This window comes from Anticarsia gemmatalis, chromosome 11, assembly GCF_050436995.1.
Source record: "Anticarsia gemmatalis isolate Benzon Research Colony breed Stoneville strain chromosome 11, ilAntGemm2 primary, whole genome shotgun sequence".
NCBI classification, from domain to species: domain Eukaryota; kingdom Metazoa; phylum Arthropoda; class Insecta; order Lepidoptera; family Erebidae; genus Anticarsia; species Anticarsia gemmatalis.
In genome coordinates this window covers 11,107,003-11,128,223 of record NC_134755.1, presented here as the reverse complement: position 1 = coordinate 11,128,223, position 21,221 = coordinate 11,107,003, and the positions used below count along the sequence as shown (strand labels likewise).

Below are 21,221 nucleotides of genomic sequence, written 5' to 3'. Positions count from 1 at the left end.
ACGATCTTTTACACAAGGACATTATATTGTCATGAATTTTGAAAAATGTAATGGTTTATAACTTGTGAAAGAGGAAACACCGATGCAATAAACTAAATTTATGATGCTCGTTCAAACGTTTATTGTCGTTACCGCTTTACTGAATCATTATTGTTTGAAAATGCTTAGTTTCTGTTTTAATATGGTTCATTAGGTTTACTACTTTTTGAAATGCTTTAGAAAAAGTTTAAATTATTCTATAATACGTGTGTAATTATGCTTATTTAAGGATACAATTTTGTCAGTTTGTAACACATTCATAAACTTGCTAGCAAGATTATTAAAATATAAAAAAAATGGTTCTATTTTAAATACGTGTTGCAGTAATATGTAATTTTTATTTCGGGCGAGGAAAAATAATATTTCGAACAATATTATTAACAACTCTTACATTCTTTCCGAAACTTGTGTTAATACAATTATTAAACCTTAACACTACAAAAAATATGTAACTTATTTACTGCAGTACAAAATAATATTAATCTACACATCACCGAAAAAGCGGACCAAAATATTTGGAACAAAAATGGTACAATATATTTTCACAAAACAAATTAAGAGTTTCCCCTCGACCACGTACGAAACGCGTCGCCAACGTGAATTGCAAGAAAACTACTGTTAATTAAACTAGGAAATATTTCCAGCTTTAACTAGATTTTCTGTTGCCTCGCGACATTTAATTTTGGTAGCCTTTGGGGAAATAATAGCTTCTGTTTGAATATAATGAAAATTTCGTTTGTTGTGCCAGAAGATTTTAATGCAGAACAATATATGTTTTCGTAAATTAAATATACTGTCTATTGAGTTAGTAATAAAAGTAAAAAAATAACTCAAGACTATCCCCAAAACTTTATAGAATGTGACATTTGCAAAATGATTCACACCGATTTTGATATATGATTTAATTGTAGAGTAATAATAATAGTCATTTCGGTCATTGTTTTTACATGACGATTCCTGCACTAGTAACTTGACTTTTATAGCGAATTATATTTTACAACGAGAATGGGACAATTGCATCACTCAGCCCCATCTCAGCCCTCTATGCAGAGGTACAAACATAGCAACCACTTCAGCGACTATGACGTCAGCCAAAATACATTTTTGCCCAGCCAACATTTGTTTTAAAATTTTAATCCTTTAAAATAAAATGTAACAAGCTAAGTTTTACACCCGAGGTGTTGCATTGCCTTCAGACGTGAGTTTTGACAGCAAATAAACAACAATGTTTTGTTTCGTGTTACTGGACTTTATGTCTCGTACAAATTGAAGGCACATCCTGAATGATCCTGACACATTGTATTCAAGGAGATAATATATATATATATATATATAGTATATAAAGTAGTTTTTGTAATAGGGTAGGGACACATCTTAGACTCTCTGATCGTCATTAGATTAGATTCCCATACGAAACATAATTATTTTATTTAGCCGCAAATTGTGCTTTAGGATCAGATTCTAAAGTCTTAATTTAGACGCTGTTGTGGATTTTTTACCTAAACGAAACAAATGATTTCTTACCCTCGCAATAGCTGTTTCGGATCTTTTTAATATGTTTGTAAAACTCATGTTGATACTTAATTAAGTTGGATGTGAAAGAATTGGCTTATGAAAAAAGAAAAAAAGCACATTCGCAATATCAAATAGCTTTTTCGAAGTTTCAAGTCTTCCTTTCAATCACACTGTACTTCCAACTACCTACACATACTTTTGTTGCTACATACCTATTAATACACAACTTCACGAGCTAAATATCAAACAAACAAAGACGCTTTTAAACTCTCGCGACTTGTACACATAATATTATAATGTAACGGGTATTAAAGGCTATTGAAAGTTAAAGATTAACGAATTACATCGACCGTGTAGTCAGCCCGTGACCACGGTCGAATTTCGAAAAAAAATCTATCGAAACGTCGGGTGAACAAATAAGGTATAACTGTATAACCCGTCACATTATAATATTAAACAAAGACGCCTGTACATTCTCACATGCTCACACATCCGTCCATAGTCTTCTCGATCCCAACCGCCGGACTATTCTGACCTACTCACTTGCCTACGTTTACAAATCTCCAGCCAGTGTGTCAAAACAAATGCTGTCCAAACGGATACAGAGACGTAAGCATTAAAACTAAACAAAATATTGCTAAGTTTGTTATCAAACTATGTTCTGTAGTACTATTTTTCTTCTCCTTTTTATTGCTGAATCTCACCAAATTGGCGAACAGGCGAAATGCATTCGTTAAATTGGTATCAAAAGTTATGACAACTTAATCATCCATAGCATGGAAATGCGATGTTTTTATTTTGAAGTGAAAAACATCGAAATACGTTGTGTAGTTTTAAAAATCTAACCATACAGACATAGGCACAGACGCGGAAAGCAACTATGTTTTATTCTATTGTAGCGATAGCTGTAACGTCAATGACAATTGCGTTTTCGGGTTACAAACAAAAAATTACAAATATAATGATTATTCTGACTCCAACAAACGATCAATATAAATATATGTAGCAGTGAATTTTTACACAGGCACACACGAGCGTCGTATAAAGTAACGTTCACACCTTGTTCACATGCGTTACTGTAGATGAGTGCACATATGTTTTTATTACACACACTTGCAAGAAAGTTTTGGTATATATATTCTTTATTTGGAAGTATGTTCCGGTTTCGAAAGTGTAAATATTCGCTTAGGAAAACTTTATTTGGTGGTAATTTGCATTATATAGTAATTCAATATTTTTAGGTACACAGATTATTTTTTGTACAAAAAAGAGATTAACATAATATTCATATTTTGTTATTATAATTACTACCCATTGTAATCTTTTAGTTTTTATTGGTCTGTATATCGTCTCACCTTGTTTTAATTTTGCCTTAATTTTTTTCTCTGTACTAGCCGGATACGTTCTTCATAACGTAGTACAATAATATCAAATCCATAAAAAAACTAGTGATTACTGAAGCATACAAAACCAGGTAACTAAGTTCTGGAGGTCCCGATGTAAGGAGAGACTGGAAGCTGACTCCAACACATTTGGAAGAAAGGCTGGGCAGATAATTGATGACTGAAGCACAGAAATAACCGTACGAAAGTCGGTCTTAACTTAAACGAAAAGAAGCCTACAATGCCTCAAACGATTTACATCAATAGCCTAAAGGTGAACGACCTACTTGGTAGATAGTAGTAGATACCCCGTCAGTTACGTGACACAATAAACCTAGACGTGCTGTTCAGCTTTTCTACTTTACTTTGTTGTTACTTGTGGCTTTATTTACGTGTCTATTTACACTATTATTATGTAAGATGGTAAAGATCTTTTCTCTGAAAGTAATATGTATAGTTAAAAAAAATATAGATTTTATTGATTTTTCTCTTGAGTTTCTCGCCATTTTGCATTTTACTTAATTCTTGGGTTTATTATTCAAATTAATTTATATTATAATTTGATTGGCCTTACATTTATTCGGCTTAAATTCGTGCATTAATATATGGATATTTCTGTAACCTAATTTTAACTTTAAATCGTATCCCAAGTAACTTCAAATTCAGCATAGTTTCTCGAGAATATCTCACTCAAAATTTCGTAGAACGATTGCAAAGCATATTCTTCATTCAATTACAAGGTAAGTTTTCGCTTTAACTCAAATATCTTGGAGAATTCAACTTCCAACACGAAACTAGGACCCAAAAACTCAAACATGAGATACAAACATCCGACTAATTTAAACTCCACTACACCACAAGATAAAACAGTTTGTGAACACACTTTTACACAGCTCCCTGATCCGCCCGTTTAATAAGTACCATCGCACGGACCAACTTTGTCCTAAAACTACTTCGTGTAACTTCGACAAACTTCGGCTAAGTTCGGCTCTCCGGTCTTCGGCAGTTCACAACTTTTGGTATCGTTAGAAGGCTCGGATTACAGAAATGGGGGTTTAATACAAACATATGGTTTCTATGATAGAGATAATATTTACTTTAGGAACAATAACTTTGTTGGTTATCTATTTTTGAATATATTTGCGTTTACGAACATAAAGCATAGAATAAAACTTTATAACAATCATCCGTATTTTACCTAGACCGAGAACCGAAATCTATATCAAACATTTGTGATTCAATGCTAATAAGTTAATATTTTACAATGTAATTGATTAGTTACTTACTGATAAATTCTTCCAGAAGATTATTTTCTTAAAATTTAACTTAAAATCTTAAAAAGCAACAAAAAAACAAAAACTACTTACTCTCTCTAATGGTAACCAAAAAATACTAAAGTACTCACATACTCACAATCACCTAGCCAAAATAACAGAACCAAATCATAGACATGACATAATATAACAATTAACAATAGTGTAGTAATAGATTCTAAACAATAGTCGTGTTTACGACAAAGAAAATATTTTTAAGCGAAATGTAAACACGTTGTAGTAAGTATAGATTTCATAACAATCGGATTCTTATTTAAATATAGCCAACGACGATCGTAGATCATTAAGCAATCGCATCTCTACAAGATAATATCAAAATGTGGTCTAAATCAGTAGTACTATATATTCTTTTAAATCTACATTATAGTTTCTCTTGCCATTGTGATCGTGATCGTGTTAAAGGTGAAATAGGTATTGTTGAGTTAAAATATAAAAGGCAGCCGGAATACGATGAGTATACCTCAATGGATCCTGTTGAAGTAGTGCCGTATGTGAAGGAATCTGAAATAAACGGTCTTTATAGTGATACGTTTAAGAAGAATGCGACGAGTGTAGATTATGAAATAGTCGATGAAGAGCCGATAATGGCAAATCCAGAACCTTTGACTACTACGTCATCTACGACTACCACTACGACCACGACTACGACTACTACAGAAAGGGTAGATACGACGCTGACTGAAGCACCAACAACACCTTTCAATTTCAGTGCTTTTGTTCAAGATGAACTATCTTTAGACACTCCTATACATTGTGAATCGTATAAGAAGAGTAAAAAGTTCAATATAAGTAAAATGGCTGATGTTTGGAAGATCGTGTACTACACCATGCCTCACAGGCTGAAGTGCTTCAAGCTTTACATTAAGACTCTGTCTTCTGAGGTAAGTATTTTCAACGACATATCACTCAACAATGACAAACAAATGATTTTCATGACAATCAAACAAATGCCAATCTGTGGCCACATTTCTATTATTTTCACATGCTGGTAGATGAATCAATGGCTTTAGTATACTGCCTGAATGTCTACGGCACATAAAGGGTCCCACAAGTTCTTAGTTAATTAAAATTACAGTCACTTTGCAAAGTCAATAAGCGTCATTGCTCTGAACTAGGTTTACTTACTTAAACTAGGTCAACTACTGGAATATGTAGCGGTCGTTTTATGAACGAAAACTCACAGACCTACAAATTTACATTAAAGATAATCTTACTAGAACAATTATCTGTATCAGCATAGTCTTTCTTCCAAGCTATGTTGGAGTCGGTTTCCAGTCTCACCGGATGCAGCTGAATACCAGTGTTTTACACGGAGCGACTGCCTATCTGACCTCCACAACCCAATATCTGGGTTATAACTCGATACCCTTCAGTAACTGTAACGACTGTCAAAGATCTTCGAAAATGACAGCCGGGACCTACAATTTAACGTGCCTTCCGAACCACGGAGGAACTCGATATGTAAAAGATGGTCACCCATCCACAGATCAACCTCGGCAAGCGTTGCTTAACCTCAGAGATCAATCCGCGCGGCTGCTGGTAACGAGCTCCTCTCTTACTAGAACAATGATTAAATTATATATTGTCTCAAATACAGGAACAGAAGCAATACGCGTTAATCTACGGTACCTTCAACAAAACGATCCAATGGAACAAGTGCATCTTGGAGGTGAGGTCCAGTGACAGCTACCGTGTCGGTGTGAAGAGGAAGCACTTCCTGCAGGCTGACTCCACCCAGGCTGAGAGAGGAGTACTGGATAATATTATTATTGAAGAAGATCGTATCAGTAAGTAGTGCTACCTGAACATGTCTTATGCCCGGTTTTTGAGGTACATTTAGCGGTAGTTAATCTATTCATTATTTATTCATTCAATAGCGTTTTTTTATAAATGTTTAAATGCTATAGAATGGATAAACTATCGCGTAATGTAACTCAGAAATCGAGGGTTTATAATACTCGGTGCTTGTTAATTTGGTAACTCAACTAGGGCAATAATAATGGCAGTTAAAAAATTTAAACGCGATTTATGGTAACCTGAATTGTGAATGTCATTAGCTTGCTTCATATTCTATTAAGTCATATGTTACTAGATTGTATTTATTAGAAACTGGTAGTCTACTAAAAAAATGATGTGTCTGTAACATTCATCTACCCCATCATATCTCCTGAAATTAGCATGGTGAAGGCAAAACATGCCGGCAGGATACCCTGCTAAGTAGTAGGACAATGGTGGTTTCGATTTATTTATCCTTTAAAATCATGTAATTAATTTTTAAATTAATATCAAACAATAATAAAACCGAGAAAGTGATCGAAACGTATCATCGAATTCTGTTTGCAGCCAACTCCACATCTGTATCCTTCCACCGAGAAAATGCTGATCAATGGATGGTTGTGAAAAACCTGCTCCTCATGAGGGACTGTGAAACTGGTGACCTGGCCGTCTTCTCCAGAGTCCCCACTGTCCCCAAGACTGCAGTCATCAACGAGGCTTTAAGAAACTTCGGCGAACCTGAAGTGTTGAATGGTACTTTTGCATGTCAAAAACAAAAATTCCCCTGGCTCAAAGTGGGATGTGTTAACGAGCATTTATGTTAATAAAGTAGTAGTAGTTTGTGTTAATGTATTGTGATTTCTAATAATTAATTTTTAAATACCACTATTAGTAGTGTATCTGTATCGTATTACCCTAATTCATGACAAAGTAATTATTTGTTACCACGTCTAAGTAGATATGTTAGTTGTAATTCAGCACTACCTACAGTTACTCTAGAAGAATATTTTCTCTCGCTTGATTACGACAATAAAATAAACTAGTCACAGTACAAAAAATATTTTCACCCAATTGCACAAAACAATAGTTTCACTCGCAACTTATTCTGTAACATCAATGCATAATATAACCTACCTATATGACGTAAGTGTTTAATCTAGAATATGAAGATAACACAGTTATTCTAGCACAGAAGTAGCTCAAGCTGGTAGACCAAAGACTTCGTAACGCAAGAAGGAACAGGTAAATACACTTTCTTTTTTAACATTCATCAACTACAACTGCAAGTAGCAAAAATCCTATTTAAAGTAGTTCAGATGACAAAATTATTTTCTATCACATAGTAGCATAGATTTGTGAATAATCAAAGTAGCATAAATGTATATCTCTTGGATAACATATAACGTCTTCATTGTCACTTGCCGTAAGGTGAGATGAGAAACAAAAAGTACACAATTTAAGTTGACCATTCAAATAAATAGCTAATTTACTCAAAATAGTTATAATTCTAGACAAATTACAAGAGCAAGAAAGCACGACAGAAGAGTCTTACAAGAAGTACAAACCAAGAAAGATGATCAGACACGACTGCCCTTCGTTCAAGAAGACTACACCGTTTGAGATTACCGAGATGGCTGATATTTGGAAGATTGTGGACTCCACTATGAAACTCAACCCTATAAGAATTATTATTGTAGCTTTGACGCCTAAAGTAAGTACCTCTTATACTCTTTTTATCGTTACTGCACTGTTGTACTGCAAGGCACTGGTCTCTCTCTCTTCGCTCCTTCATTTAAAAAATGGGCCAAACACTGGCTGGAATATTTTTATTTCTGCAAGAACTATGACATATGTAAACTCCCAGGTATCAAGACTTCTTCTAGACGATTTCTGTTACCATTAAAGCAGATAACAGCTGAAATTGATAAAACATTAAATGATACTGGATTTCAATAAAAACCTTTGCAAAGACAAGGTACATTTCTTCTAATTATACCTTCTTCTTTCTCCAGGATCAACAACGATTTGCAAGAAAGTACGGCACGTTCAATGACTCGATCGACTGGAGAAAAATCCTGCTAGAAATTAAGTTGCGTCACACCAACCGTATCGGCGTAAAGAGGAGGCACTTCCTAATGGGATCCATGTACGACGAGGGAGTCATGAAGAACGTCATCATTGATGAGACGGAAAAAGATATTAGTAAGTATATTAATAACCAGACTGGCGATTTTCTTCTACTATCGACTATCGATGACCGGCCAGCTATCGGGAAATTGTTGTATGAACATCTGATCAGCGTCCCTAGTGGCTGTCTTAGGGACTAATGTTCAGTTCATTTAAAAGTCAAATTCTTGATATTCTTTAGTACCGACACTGGAGATTTTTTACTGATGAAACTTTAATCGTTTTACGGTTTTAACCAGTTATTGCATGACCCCTAGTCTTTTATGATTGCGTTCTGCTATATTAGTAGAAATCCGTTGTAAACATACTCACACAAGTATAGAACAGTCAATTGTTCAAGTATAATTGGTTAAACAGTTAAAAAATTGTGTATGAGTTACAACAGTAGCTGATGTCATTTGGTTAAAGAGTAACAGGTGTGATGTAATTGCATACACAAAAACAATCGTATGCATTGTTGAGATCACAACATTATTTTCGTTACATAAAACAAGTCAAAATAATAACGTCATCTATTATTCCAGCGAGAAAAACTTCAATACACCTGATAATGGAAAGTCCAGACCAGTGGCTGGTCTACAAAAACCTTCTTCTCATGAGGAGCTGTGACTCTGGACAGCTGGCCATCTTTAAGAGGGACTCCATGGACCCCAGAATATTCGACATCAAGAAGGCAATGGAACTATTCGGCGAAAGCTCTAAGATTAACGGAACCAGCTGCATGATCAATTAAACTATTTAAATGCCAAAAAAATACACGGGCCACTATCGAACAACAAAATATCGCCGGGCTACCAACAAATTGTGGTCCATAAAATGCCTGCGCAAAATGAAGACAAGCAAATAATTCCATGTTGTAATAATACTCAATAATAATTAGTTTTAAGATTCCAATAATTTGTGAATAGATTAAATTAGGATTGCCAACAATTATTTAGTTTTACTCTCATTTCTATTTGACATCTTAAGACTGTAAATTACAACCTAACTCTTGATGAAACTTAAATTTACTGACAATATTAAAATGAAGAACAAACTACTATTAAATAAATAAATAAGAACTAATTTGAGGAAATGTTATTCAACCTTTGAATACTCACACAGTGCAATAATTTACTATTGATTACATTTTGTACAATTACAGGCAAAAACATACATTAACACTTTCATTTTGAAACGCACTTTTATGAATGAAAATGTCCATAGATCTGTTTGTCCTTATCTAATTTTAAATACATAGTAATATAAAATTATTTTGAAGTCAATATACTGCAGTAATTATACAATTTTGTAAACAAAAATGACGTTAAAAAAGACAACGTATACCCATTTTAACTCATGACTGTACATCATCACACAAGTTTCAAAATTCACTGAACATTTTGTATCCGATCCATTATTGACACATAGAACATAAATCTATTTACGCTGGCTATTTCCGACACAAAATTAAATTTTGAAATCCACTGCACCTTCTGTATAGCTTCAATGTTAATCAATGGAATAGAAAACGTAGTGAAACGAAAAGTTCTATTTAAAGTCACTCAATACTAAATCCAATTCAGGTAAGTCTCTTTGAATCTCTATGAGCACTTTGGTTTAATTTACAGAGCATAATGTGTTCTATACGATAGTGTTGCCAGTTGCAGACGGGCAACTTTTTGTAGCTTGCAAATCGCATGTTCCATCATTATAAGTTGCTATTTCAAAACATGACATTAGCAGTTAATAAAATTGTAACAGTTTTTCATAAATTGGATCCGTTTTTTTTTTGTTTTAAATACAATAAAACTGATTATTATTGTTAAATTCTTCAAGCGTATAACAATATTAACAATAGATATATGACTGCGTCATTTACACATATAATAATAGATAGACATTCCTCACATAGCAGAAAGAACTACAAATATATTGTTTTATATCTAACAAAAGGTTCTATGGATATTATTAGATATTATAGTCAATTCGTATTCATCACGTAAAAACTATAACTACGACTTAGATGCGGCGCTACTTACAAACATGCTTACAAGACATAAAAAAACAACATGCATATGCATTTCAAAATCTTACTAAATAAATGAACTGTACCTCGATTCTCTACCACTATCGACTACCGACAACCGGCTAGCTACCGAAATTTTGACATTTAGAATGTACTGCCATAATATTTCCTACGACACCCGTCAGAGGCGCAGAATCAGATTTTCATACAAAATTTCTCGATGACAGGTCGCTTGTCGGTAGTCGATAGTAGTAGAGAATCGAGCTACTGAAGGATACTTATAATTAAAGAGCGACTTTCAAGAAAGAGACTTGAAAGAGTTAAGAGGAAATTGACGAAAAAACTGTTTTGTTTCGTTTTTTTTTGTTTGTTTTTTTATTAGACAACTCCCGCACTAAGAATTGCTCTTGTGTCGCGGGGACTTTTACAAACATACAAACAACGGACACAAAGCACAACCAGACCCGAAACCATTATTTGTGGATCGCACAAATAATTGCTCCGTGTCGAACCCACGACCTCCCGACGCAGTGGTATTGGCGTGGTGACCTAAACCACTGCGCCACGGAGGCAGTCAGTGTTCGAAGATACTTTCATTGCTCGTCTACATAGCCAGCAATACACAGGTCGGCAGTACGCAGTGTGCAAACTGGTTGTGTACTCAGTGGCAATAAACATGGATTTGGGTACAGCAGGGTTAAGTGCGTCATTCATCGAGCTCGGCCGAACGCTGGCAGTCTCGTTACACAACTGACGTTTTGATTCCAAAATATTCCTGCGATTTTAGATTGTATATTTGTTTAATAAGGTGGTTTATTGATTGACTTCATATTGTTTATTTTTCTAAAAGGTTAGCACTGTAAAAGGATTTTGAAATTGAATAAAATTGAACGCTAAAAAGGCTTATTTGAAAAGACTTCCAAAATATTTGACTCATTATTTTCATTGAACGTGGCTCAGCTAAAATTAGAATAATGTTTTCTTAATTTTCTTTTGTTTGCAATAAGTCATAGAAACCAGCGACTTATAATGAATATAGTACCCCGGCCCGTAATTGCCCGGGTACATATAAACTATATTGAGCGTATATTACGTATACATAATAATATGTATGTCGATTATACATTGTGCATTATTGCACCATTTAAAATGTGAAAGTTTATTTTATTTTATTTTGTTGTTTCAGAGACAACCCCTACCTAAAAAAAACTCGCCTGTCTTAAAAATTGTTACTGCAATTTCGTAATCGCAATAGAAGGTACTATGAAAATAAAGAAAAACGTAACTTTATTTCCCAGACGTTCTAGCTAAAATAAGGTCTGACTCACAAAAACTACGGAGTACGAGAAATGAGAGGAAACTTTACGAGATTTTTCTTTGAATAAATCATTAAGAATACCCTCTTAGTGTTTCTCAGATCTTTCAGACGTGAAAACGACCTTTAGTGGAACTAAAAGTTTTAATACTAATGCTAGGTTTAAGTTTTAATAACGTAAGCATTTGTAAAAACTAGGTTTCTTTAGTTCTTAGAGTGCAATTACATTTTCGAAATTCTCGGTGGAATGGTTTTATTATAGTTTCAAAGATTATATTATTATTATGATTAAATATTCGTGAATAATGTATAAAAAAAATTCAGATTTAAAATATTGAGATTGAAAATCTATACTAAGAATGCACCACAAAATCTAACTTACGTTAAGTTATTGATTCTATATTTATTCAGTGTGACTGATTTATTAAAGCATTCGATTCCACAGAAAACTTAAAAATAAAATCTACGATATTTCAAATATCTTAGCTATGCTTTCAGGAACCTCCACAATTTTTCAGCAATAGATTCATGCCCCACTGAGTGCCAAAGGAAGAAAAATATCTCGCTCTCTACCAGAAATGTACCTCATACATAATTCATTGGGAAAATTTTCTGTACAAAATTTTTCAAACGAACCTTCCCGTGTCAAAATTAATAGTACATTAAAACGGTTTTATGAATTTCTTTTGTTCATTTGCATGAATGAAAATATTATTGTTGAGGATTATTTCGCTTTCGAATCGCTTTTTGGGATTATGTTTTTGTTGAAAAATAATACGGAGTCCGTTTCTCAGCGTTATATTATATTTTGTTATAACTTTATGTCTGTTTTACCGTATAGGTCTAAAAAAACCTAATTTTTCCCATCATCACATCGTTTGTCTTACATGTATGAGACACGGGGAGTCTACTTCCAAATTTATCAGACTCACTACTATTCTAATGATGAGAAAAACTGTGTACGCCACTGCGCCCTGTATACCCAACGGGGAAAGAAACGCGAAACTTTAGATTGTCAGGTGCATTAAAAAATCAGTCATTATGTTGAAAGATGTTAATCATTCAATATGATGTAGGCAGTAAAGAAGATTTAAGAGCAAAAACAAGGTTTAAAACTTATTTTATAATACGACCAATTACTTATGAATATGTATTAAACATGTTAAATTGCAAGTTAAACCAGCAGGCTAAGTAATTCTCCTGTAACTTCTTAAATAAAACGATTAAAAACACCAGTCTAAGCAATTCTCCTACGCCTATCTTCAAACAAACCGCTTCAAGGATTAGCTTCCATATTCCCCAGAATATAGTCCAAAACTGAAATCCTTCAAGATCGTTAGAGGCTTTGAAACGAGCCTTAACGGGCTTGTTGAAACTTGTTATATTAATATTGATATATGTTTATTCACTACATGTATGCTTGATTAGGCGCTAGGAGTTTGGTTTTGAATGTAAATTTTGTGGTTTATGAGATTAAGCCTAGAACTTAAATGTATGGTATGTGATAGGTACCATAAAAACCACACCGATTGGTTTTTTTACATGCCCATAATGCCCAACTTTGCCCATAATAATAAGTTTTGAAGACATAATAAGATCTGGTTAACCTGATGAATCAAGTGGATGAAGAACCAGTAGCGCGATTCTCTACAACTATTAGACTATCGACAACCGGCTAGTATAAGTATTGAGAAATTGAAAAACGCGACACTGTGATAACTATTTTTGCCTTTTTTTATCTATTATAGCCCCTGCTGGGCAAGTGTCTCCTTCAAAACGAGGGAGGGGTTAAAACTTAAGTCCACCACGCCGGCCAAGTGCTGGTAAGGGACTTTTTGCCTTGAGAACTATTAAATGTCAAACTCCCGATACTAGAAAGTAGGAACTGAACAGAATCACGCTACAGGACACCAAAAATTTAATTTATGTTCGTTCATGTGTTTGCAAAAAAATTGGTAGCTTATAATCGACCAACTACGACGACCAAATTTTATCAAAATCGGTAGAGCTATTTAGCCGACAAATGGTATACAATAGAGTAGTTTTCGTTCAATATTAGTATGTATTATTCCACACCAATAAAGCACTACCTTCAAGTGGTAGTGAATAAGCACCCCAATTTGCTTTGATTAAATCTGTACAGATTGTAAACTGGGACTAAGGTCGACCTCTGAGGCTCTGACGTCGCCAGTCTAATTATATCGCCGCTTTGATAAATATACCGGCTTCTATTCCAAGTGGATTCCTTATTTAGTGATTCTAAATACGGTTTATTAGGTTAGCTGGGGGTTTGCTGTTTTCAGACTATATTGACCTAATTATTCTAGGAATAATGACTCAAATTGACTGCTTCCGAGCGGTTGTATGTTTGTAATAGTCCCCGCAACACAAGAGCAATTCTAATGCCCGGTTTCTGGGCACATTTAGCGGTAGTTTATCTATTCAATAGCGGTTTTTTTGTATGTGTTTAAACGCTATTGAATAGATGAACTTTGGGGTTAGTGCGGTAACTGTCTTTTTGAAACAAAGAAAGATAATGGGAGAGTCTGCCAGCTACGCCTTTGTGACTAAATAGCTGAACTGATTTTAATGAAATTTTAGCCCAAGTGTAGTTAAAATCCAGAGCTTAAGGCATATTTTGTTTTCATCAACTTTCGAATTTTCCCTTAAATAAATGAAATAAACCAGAAGCCGACTAGAGCAGTAAAATAAAATTAAGTATCAGAAAAATAACATTTTACAGGTCTGAAAATCTATTTTCCAAATAAAATTATTGTACCTAAAGCAAAACTGTCTGGCATAACTTACGATTTGTACAAATATTTCAAGGTTCCCGGACCCCTTGCAATAAATTGTAGTTGCCGTTAGAGACTTCGGAAGGCTTCGTCCTAAACTCATAGCAACGAGAGGGCGGGGTTATAAGATATATGAATTTCATGTTGCAGTTTAATTAGAACTGACTTTATTATATTTAATTACGTCTTACTTATTGTTTTAATGTATTCATAATTAATTAAAACATAAATATTATAAATATTATTGGACAACTCACACACGGTCATTTGGTTCCAAACTAAGCAGAGCTTGTACTATGGTAACCAAATAACTGATAAACATACTTATATACTTCTAAATACATACTTATATAGATACATTAACATCCAGGCTCAGAACAAATACTCGTGCTCATCACACAAAGATTTGTGCTGGGTGGGATTCGAACCCACCACACGCGGCGCTACGGTTGTTGTGGCGAGGTGACCGCTTAAACCACTGCGCTAAACGTGCAGTTAATGCGTGCATCTTTTCTTTAATAGTCAAGGTTAAGCTTTTTTAGGCGATTTTTGTTCGCTAAGATATCTTTTAAAATTACAATAATTATTATGTTCATCAACACTGCTGACACTACGGGGAAGTCATGGGTTCGATTCCCAAATCTCTGTGTGATCCTCATATCGTATTTGCGCCTGGTTGTTTTTTCGTTTCGTTTCATATCCTTATTTAATAAAGTTACGAAATTTATTGATTCTCACTGCAAAAGTTCGCTCAAAGCTACTAAAATGATATGAAACGATCGATATCAAAATTAAATTTGTATTACTGACTAACAAATACGAAACAAAAAGTTTTTCAAACTCCCCATGTTCAAACCATGACTTATCTTATAAATAGCAATCAGACCCATTCACCGTGTAAGTGATATCAACTTTTTCGACGTTCAGATAAAGAAGGAAAAATTTTCCGTGAATTTGAAAACTTCTTATCGCAGAGACCTTTTCTTTCAGCTGAAAGCTTTGGAGAGTATAACGTAATTCTTCGCCTTTGTCCACTTGATGTTATTGTAATGCAGATATTTTCTACAGAAAGCTGGTGTTTGGAGATATTTTTCTAGAAGACTGTCCTTTTCTATCGTAGTTTCTTAGTTCTTTTGTATGGTTTTACGAGATATTGTATTGAGTGTATTCTTTGGGTGAGGTTAAAAGCTAAAGTATGTGTGAACATTACATTTGTGACTGAAGCGTTCATATATATAGTATATTATTATCATTGGTAATAGTAATATAAGACATTGAAATCTTGATTCTTTTTAATCCGCTTATATAATGTAGCCTAATATTTGTGACCAAAGACCATCTCTGTTACGTTGGACTAACATTAAAAATTATGAAACGTAGGAAGAGAAAATTGTATCCACCTCTGCCTAAATCTCCGGTTATAGAAGAAAACCTAGACCTTTAGACAAGGTTACTAAAATACAAAACCATACCTAACTAAGTAAATCTAAATTAATTATATTTCATGTGAAACATTATAATTCAATTAATCACTACTAAAATTACATTAATCAATTCGGATTCCAACTATACAACATACCTGTAAACTGTTAAATACATTATCATAGCTTTGTCACTAATTATCACTAATTAAACGGAATTGTTTACCTATTAATTATGCATTTAATTAAATTATTGATATTGTGGCAAACAAAAACATTTACGCTTTTAATATTTTAAATAAATGTTAATTTGCAAAATACCACACCAATGACAAATTGTAGAACATAAAACAAATTTATTCATGAATTACTCAAATTATTATGTAGGTTATTAAATTAATTAGGCATTAGTCAAAATAGCCGAAAACTGACAGTTATTTTTCAAGTGCTTTTACTTATAAAATACTTATTCTTCAACCGTCTACAGAATTCATATATATTTTTTATTTCTCACCCCCATTACGTGTACTAATCCAGTGATTTTACATGGGACTATCATATTAAATGACAGTTAATTTACCATGATAGTCCCATGTAACGGGACTGATATTTATAACACGCGGATGAATTTTATACACCTCTATCTACGTGATGGTGTAATTTAGACTTTTTTTGCCGTATAATGTGTACAGAGTCTGCCAAAATAAGCCAAAATATTTCCCCCAAAAAGTTGTTTGATGGTAAAAAATCTGCCCTCAAAACAGAAATCTCCAACATTTATCCAAAAACAAACTTGGACAGTTTTCGTTCAAATAATTGTTTGTTCCCCATTGTTTTCATTTCCCAATAGCCGTGAGTTTTTTCATTTAGTTTGGTGAACAATAAATTTTGGTGTCAATACGCACCCTCAGGAGAATCAATAAATCTTGTTTGAAACTCCGAATCGTTATTAATCATTGTGGGCTCAGATAACTGAATATATTTTGGCTTGTATTGTTAAGATTTATTTTAGAAAATAATTAATTGAAGAAACTGCCTCTTTTTCGGGGCTTGTATTATATCTGCTATGTCGAGTTCGATTCCCTGGTCGAGCAAATAACTATAAATTGGTTATTTCTAATTTTTGTTACAAAAATTCTCAATAGTAGCCAGCAGTTTGGTAGTGTGCCCGGTAAATGGCAACAAGCTCACTATTACATGGAACTAACATTGTTTAGAAAATATTGGTATAATAATTTGAAAATTGCGATTTTAGTTACGCAACATATTCCACAACGGGTTCTCAAGAATAAGACACTATTCCTTTCGAGATTCATTTTTAAACCCAGTTAAGGTTTAAATCGTAGAGTTACAAAGAAAGAAATGTTATCTTTAAGTGCGGTTTCTGCTGATCAAACTTTTCTCTCACTGAAATGTTCAAGTTAATTAAATCTAGCTTTAAAACTATATATATATTTGTTTTTTTTTTCGTCAATTTGTATATATAGTTTTAATTTTAATAATTTAATGTAAATATTTAGTTATATAAGTTTTATGTAACATAGTAATATTATTTATTAATTTAATGTATAAATTAAACTTTTAAATTAATGTTAATAAATAGCTTTAAAACTTAGAAGTAGGTAATTAAAAAGCCATGTCAGCTAGGTTTAGTTAACATTGAACTCTACTAGAACCAAGATTAGATTTGTGTTTGATAGATAGTACTGACACACCCTTTGATACCTACAAAATAAGATACCTTTACAATTAACTAGCTTCTGCTGCGACTACGTCGGCGTGAAAAGGTTTTTCCATTAAAGTGTGTGTTATTTTAGGTTTATAAAGTAAACTATCTATGTACATTTTATCAAATTCCGTTCAGTAGTTATGGAATGATTCAGTAATAGATATCCATTTAAACAGCCAAATATCTGATCTAAACTATCGCATTAATTATTTAAGTAAGTAATAAAAGAAGAGAGTTTTAGTAATTACATAATGTAACCTAGTATTCATTCATTTTAAAAAATAAGTAAAATTTGAAACATCGGTGAGAGAACAGTAAAAAAATCCCACAACTCCCAATATTGTTTCTAAAGCAAACTTTTATTTACTTATCTAATAAACAAACTTTACTCCTTTACAATCCAAACACATCTAAATCCGAATTAATTCCGTATTAAATCCGCACTATTTGAAAAGGTTTGGGTTCACCGCACTGCACATCCGTAATGTATTCCGGACCACGGCTCTGGCCTTCTATTCAAAACTTATTGCTTTTGGGATAGTTGTTATAATGTATGATAATACCCTACTATAAATGTGTCTTTGGATAATATTTGTACAAATTAGATGTTTATTACGCTTTTTTTGTTAGTAGGGTAAGCAGAGAACGAAATAGCGTGAGCACGGTTTCCTTCATCACGCAGTACCTGATTGACGAAGTAGACGAATGATCTACAGTTTAATTAAGATTATTATTTTATACTCATTTTTTTTGCCAATTTTCAGCCAAATCGGCTCAGCTGTTCGTGAGTTCTAAAACATGTAACTAACAATATATTATTTTTATTTGTAATCAATGCATCTTAGTTCGCCTTTAATACCATGTTTAAAACGAACTAACCAAAAGTTTCTCAAAGACTTTAGAGCCACGTATTTGAAATATTTACACTGCAAATAGCAATTAGTCGAAACCTTTCATTAAGTGATTAGACCGCTGTATAAATAAACGTTAAAATACACAAACTGTTACCTTTGACTGATAAAACAAATATCTATGTCGATGTTTGTGTTCACAAGCAAAAGTTAAGATTGTATAGTAACTGATTTTGAAATACGTAGATGTATTTGTAACTTAAAATAAACTAAAAATGTTAACTATAAATAAGTTAGCAATCTATTTCACTTTAATAAACTTTACTTAATAAATTGATTGTGTGATTTGCCTGATAGTGTAAGTGACTGCCGATGAAAAGGTCTCAGGAAAAGGTCATAAGGTCATCACATAGGTCACAAAAGCTATGCAGGTTTTCCAATAACATTTTTTTTGAAAACGTGCCCGTTATATGGCTATAGGCTCGATCTCATACCTTCGAGCATAACAAAAACAGTTAAACTTAGAAATAAATATCATTCAAAATATAACAATTACATTAACATTATATTATAAAGAAGCATTGGGTCAATTTTCAACACATTTCATCTTCAATCAAAACAAAATTCCGTACCAAAATATTTACAAATACAATTCCGTACTTAAAGTCCTTGCCCAAAATAGACCCGAAGGTCCGTGCAACACGAATAGCAGGACTAATACAGGGAATATACATAAATATTATATTATACTTGTATATACTAACCCAAAACCTCTCTTGCAGGTCCTAGGTTCAATAACCACTAAACGCGATATATCTTTTTAATATTATCAAAATTACTATCCAATGACATATTTTAAACCACTTAAAATAGCTATTATCATTTTCAATCTAATATTAACTTTGAAGTAAGGTATGCAACTAAACATAGTTTTAAAACAAGTTGTATTTGGTATTCATAAAAAAATATACACTGAGCCTTATGTAGACGTACAAATTGAATGCATATTACGAGTATAAACCCAAATCACAATTTATTAATAGAAAAAGTCTATTAAAAATAAGATATTAAATTCTGTCCTTTGTAACGATAAATAGCGATTCATTTGAGTTCTCCACTGTGAACTGAAAAAAACTATAGCAACGATATTTGTCGCTTTCACTGGTACACATACATAAGGCTACGGTCGACCATTACTTTTCAGCGTTTCAGAGAGTGACGTCATTATAATTTATTACGTACACGATCACACACTTTGATGTGTGCAAACATTATAAATATGGCCTCCAATTTAGACATGACGATGTATCAAGTTTGCGGTATATTGTGAGGTTATATTTATTTATTTGATGTTTATGATAGAAAGTGTACTTCCTGGTTTGGTATCATCTATACTATAATACTATAATATTAATATAATATTATAAAGCTGAAGAGTTTGTTTGTTTGTTTGCTTGAACGCGCTAATCTCAGGAACTACTGGTCCGATTTCAAAAAATCTTTCTCTGTTAGATAGCTCATTTATCGAAGAAGGCTACAGGCTATATATCATCGCGCTACGACTAATAGGAGCAGAATACCAGTAAAAAATATTACAAAAACGGGAAAAAGTTGACCCGTTCTCTCTTATGTGACGCAAGCGAATTTGCGCGGGTCAGCTAGTTAGATATAATTAAGGAGTTAATTATTTTAATAAAGAACGATGGTTTTTTTACGATATTAGGTACACTATTATGATATCAATTACTACGCTTACTATTAAACAAAATGCTAGAAATGTATGTAGCGGATAAAATTTTTAATTTTATTTCAAATCTATTTCATAAAAGGCATCCTGCCTTTAGGGTTTGAATTTAGGTGCCTAAACCTAGATCTTTAAGTTAAAAAAATAACAGCATACATCAGAAACTAACATACTCACAAGATATCGAAATCTAAACCAACCAACTTTTAAGCAGTAGTAAAAAATATACGGCCGCCGTTCCACGAGAAACTTTCAAAGCTTATATAGAAGTAAAACCTCAATAAATAGGCTGAACTTTACAAAACGAGGCCAAACTTCAAGACGAAATAAAAAGATCATGAAACTACATGAAGGAGTAATTTCTAACTAGTTTTTAGTACATACAATATAGTTGCAAACTTTTGTAGAAACTAAGTTAGTTTAAGACTGAAAAACTGTTGATTTTTTACACTAGACTTTGTTGTGAAGATAAGTCTGGGGTGTTTTACGATACTCATTTAAGAGATTGGCGTAAAGAAACATGGAGTAAGTTCTTCTAGCATCTTTGAATTTACAATTAGTACCTGTTTTAAATACTTCTAATTCAGTTAAAAGTTTTGCATAAATTAAGCATGTACTTTTGTATATCAATAAACGGTTAAAATAATACATTGAGTTACTTTAGAGCAGTGGCTCCCAACCAGTGGTCCGTGGAAGCCTAAATAAGGTCCGCGAATGATTTTAAAATTAAACATTTTCAAGATGATTATTACACCTTTTTTTAATATACTTACGCAGTGGTCCCTGGTAACAAGAATAATATAAAAGCGGTCCCGGACTAATAAAAGGTTTGGAACTGTTTTAGAGGAACACAAAAGTGGACTTTTTACACAAGAACCAACGGAAAACATTGATAAATAAGACATTTTCTGCATTACTCAGGTGAATTCTTCCTAGCTATTTCAGTCAAGTTACATACAACTTATAAGAATGCACTTCAACCCTAATTTATCTCTGTTTATAAAATATAAAATGGCATAAAAAATCTTTTAGTAGTCTTTGCTTATTGCGAATAGGTGAACATACCCAGCAGGTAATGTTTCCTTTTCTTTGATGTGTCTTTTTGACATTAAACACTACATAATA

The 21,221-nt window shown here is 33.1% G+C and overlaps 1 protein-coding gene across 1 annotated transcript; it reads left to right on the top strand.

Annotated features, from left to right (window-relative positions):
• Positions 1-4,568: 4,568 nt before the first annotated feature.
• LOC142976670 (uncharacterized) lies at positions 4,569-9,238 on the top strand. Its single transcript, XM_076120164.1, has 6 exons — positions 4,569-5,151; positions 5,868-6,057; positions 6,614-6,799; positions 7,558-7,757; positions 8,059-8,248; positions 8,758-9,238. Exons 1-6 carry the CDS (start codon positions 4,588-4,590, stop codon positions 8,964-8,966), a joined length of 1,539 nt encoding a protein of 512 aa, XP_075976279.1. The 5' UTR covers positions 4,569-4,587; the 3' UTR covers positions 8,967-9,238.
• The last annotated feature ends 11,983 nt before the right edge of the window (positions 9,239-21,221 follow it).

What these genes read in the sequence shown, in the direction of transcription:
- LOC142976670 (XM_076120164.1), top strand. Translation starts at nt 4,588, where the DNA reads ATGTGGTCTAAATCAGTAGTACTATATATTCTTTTAAATCTACATTAT. An exon ending in TTAAGACTCTGTCTTCTGAG is followed by an intron (nt 5,152 to 5,867) that starts GTAAGTATTTTC and finishes TCTCAAATACAG; the next exon opens with GAACAGAAGCAATACGCGTT. An exon ending in TATTGAAGAAGATCGTATCA is followed by an intron (nt 6,058 to 6,613) that starts GTAAGTAGTGCT and finishes TTCTGTTTGCAG; the next exon opens with CCAACTCCACATCTGTATCC.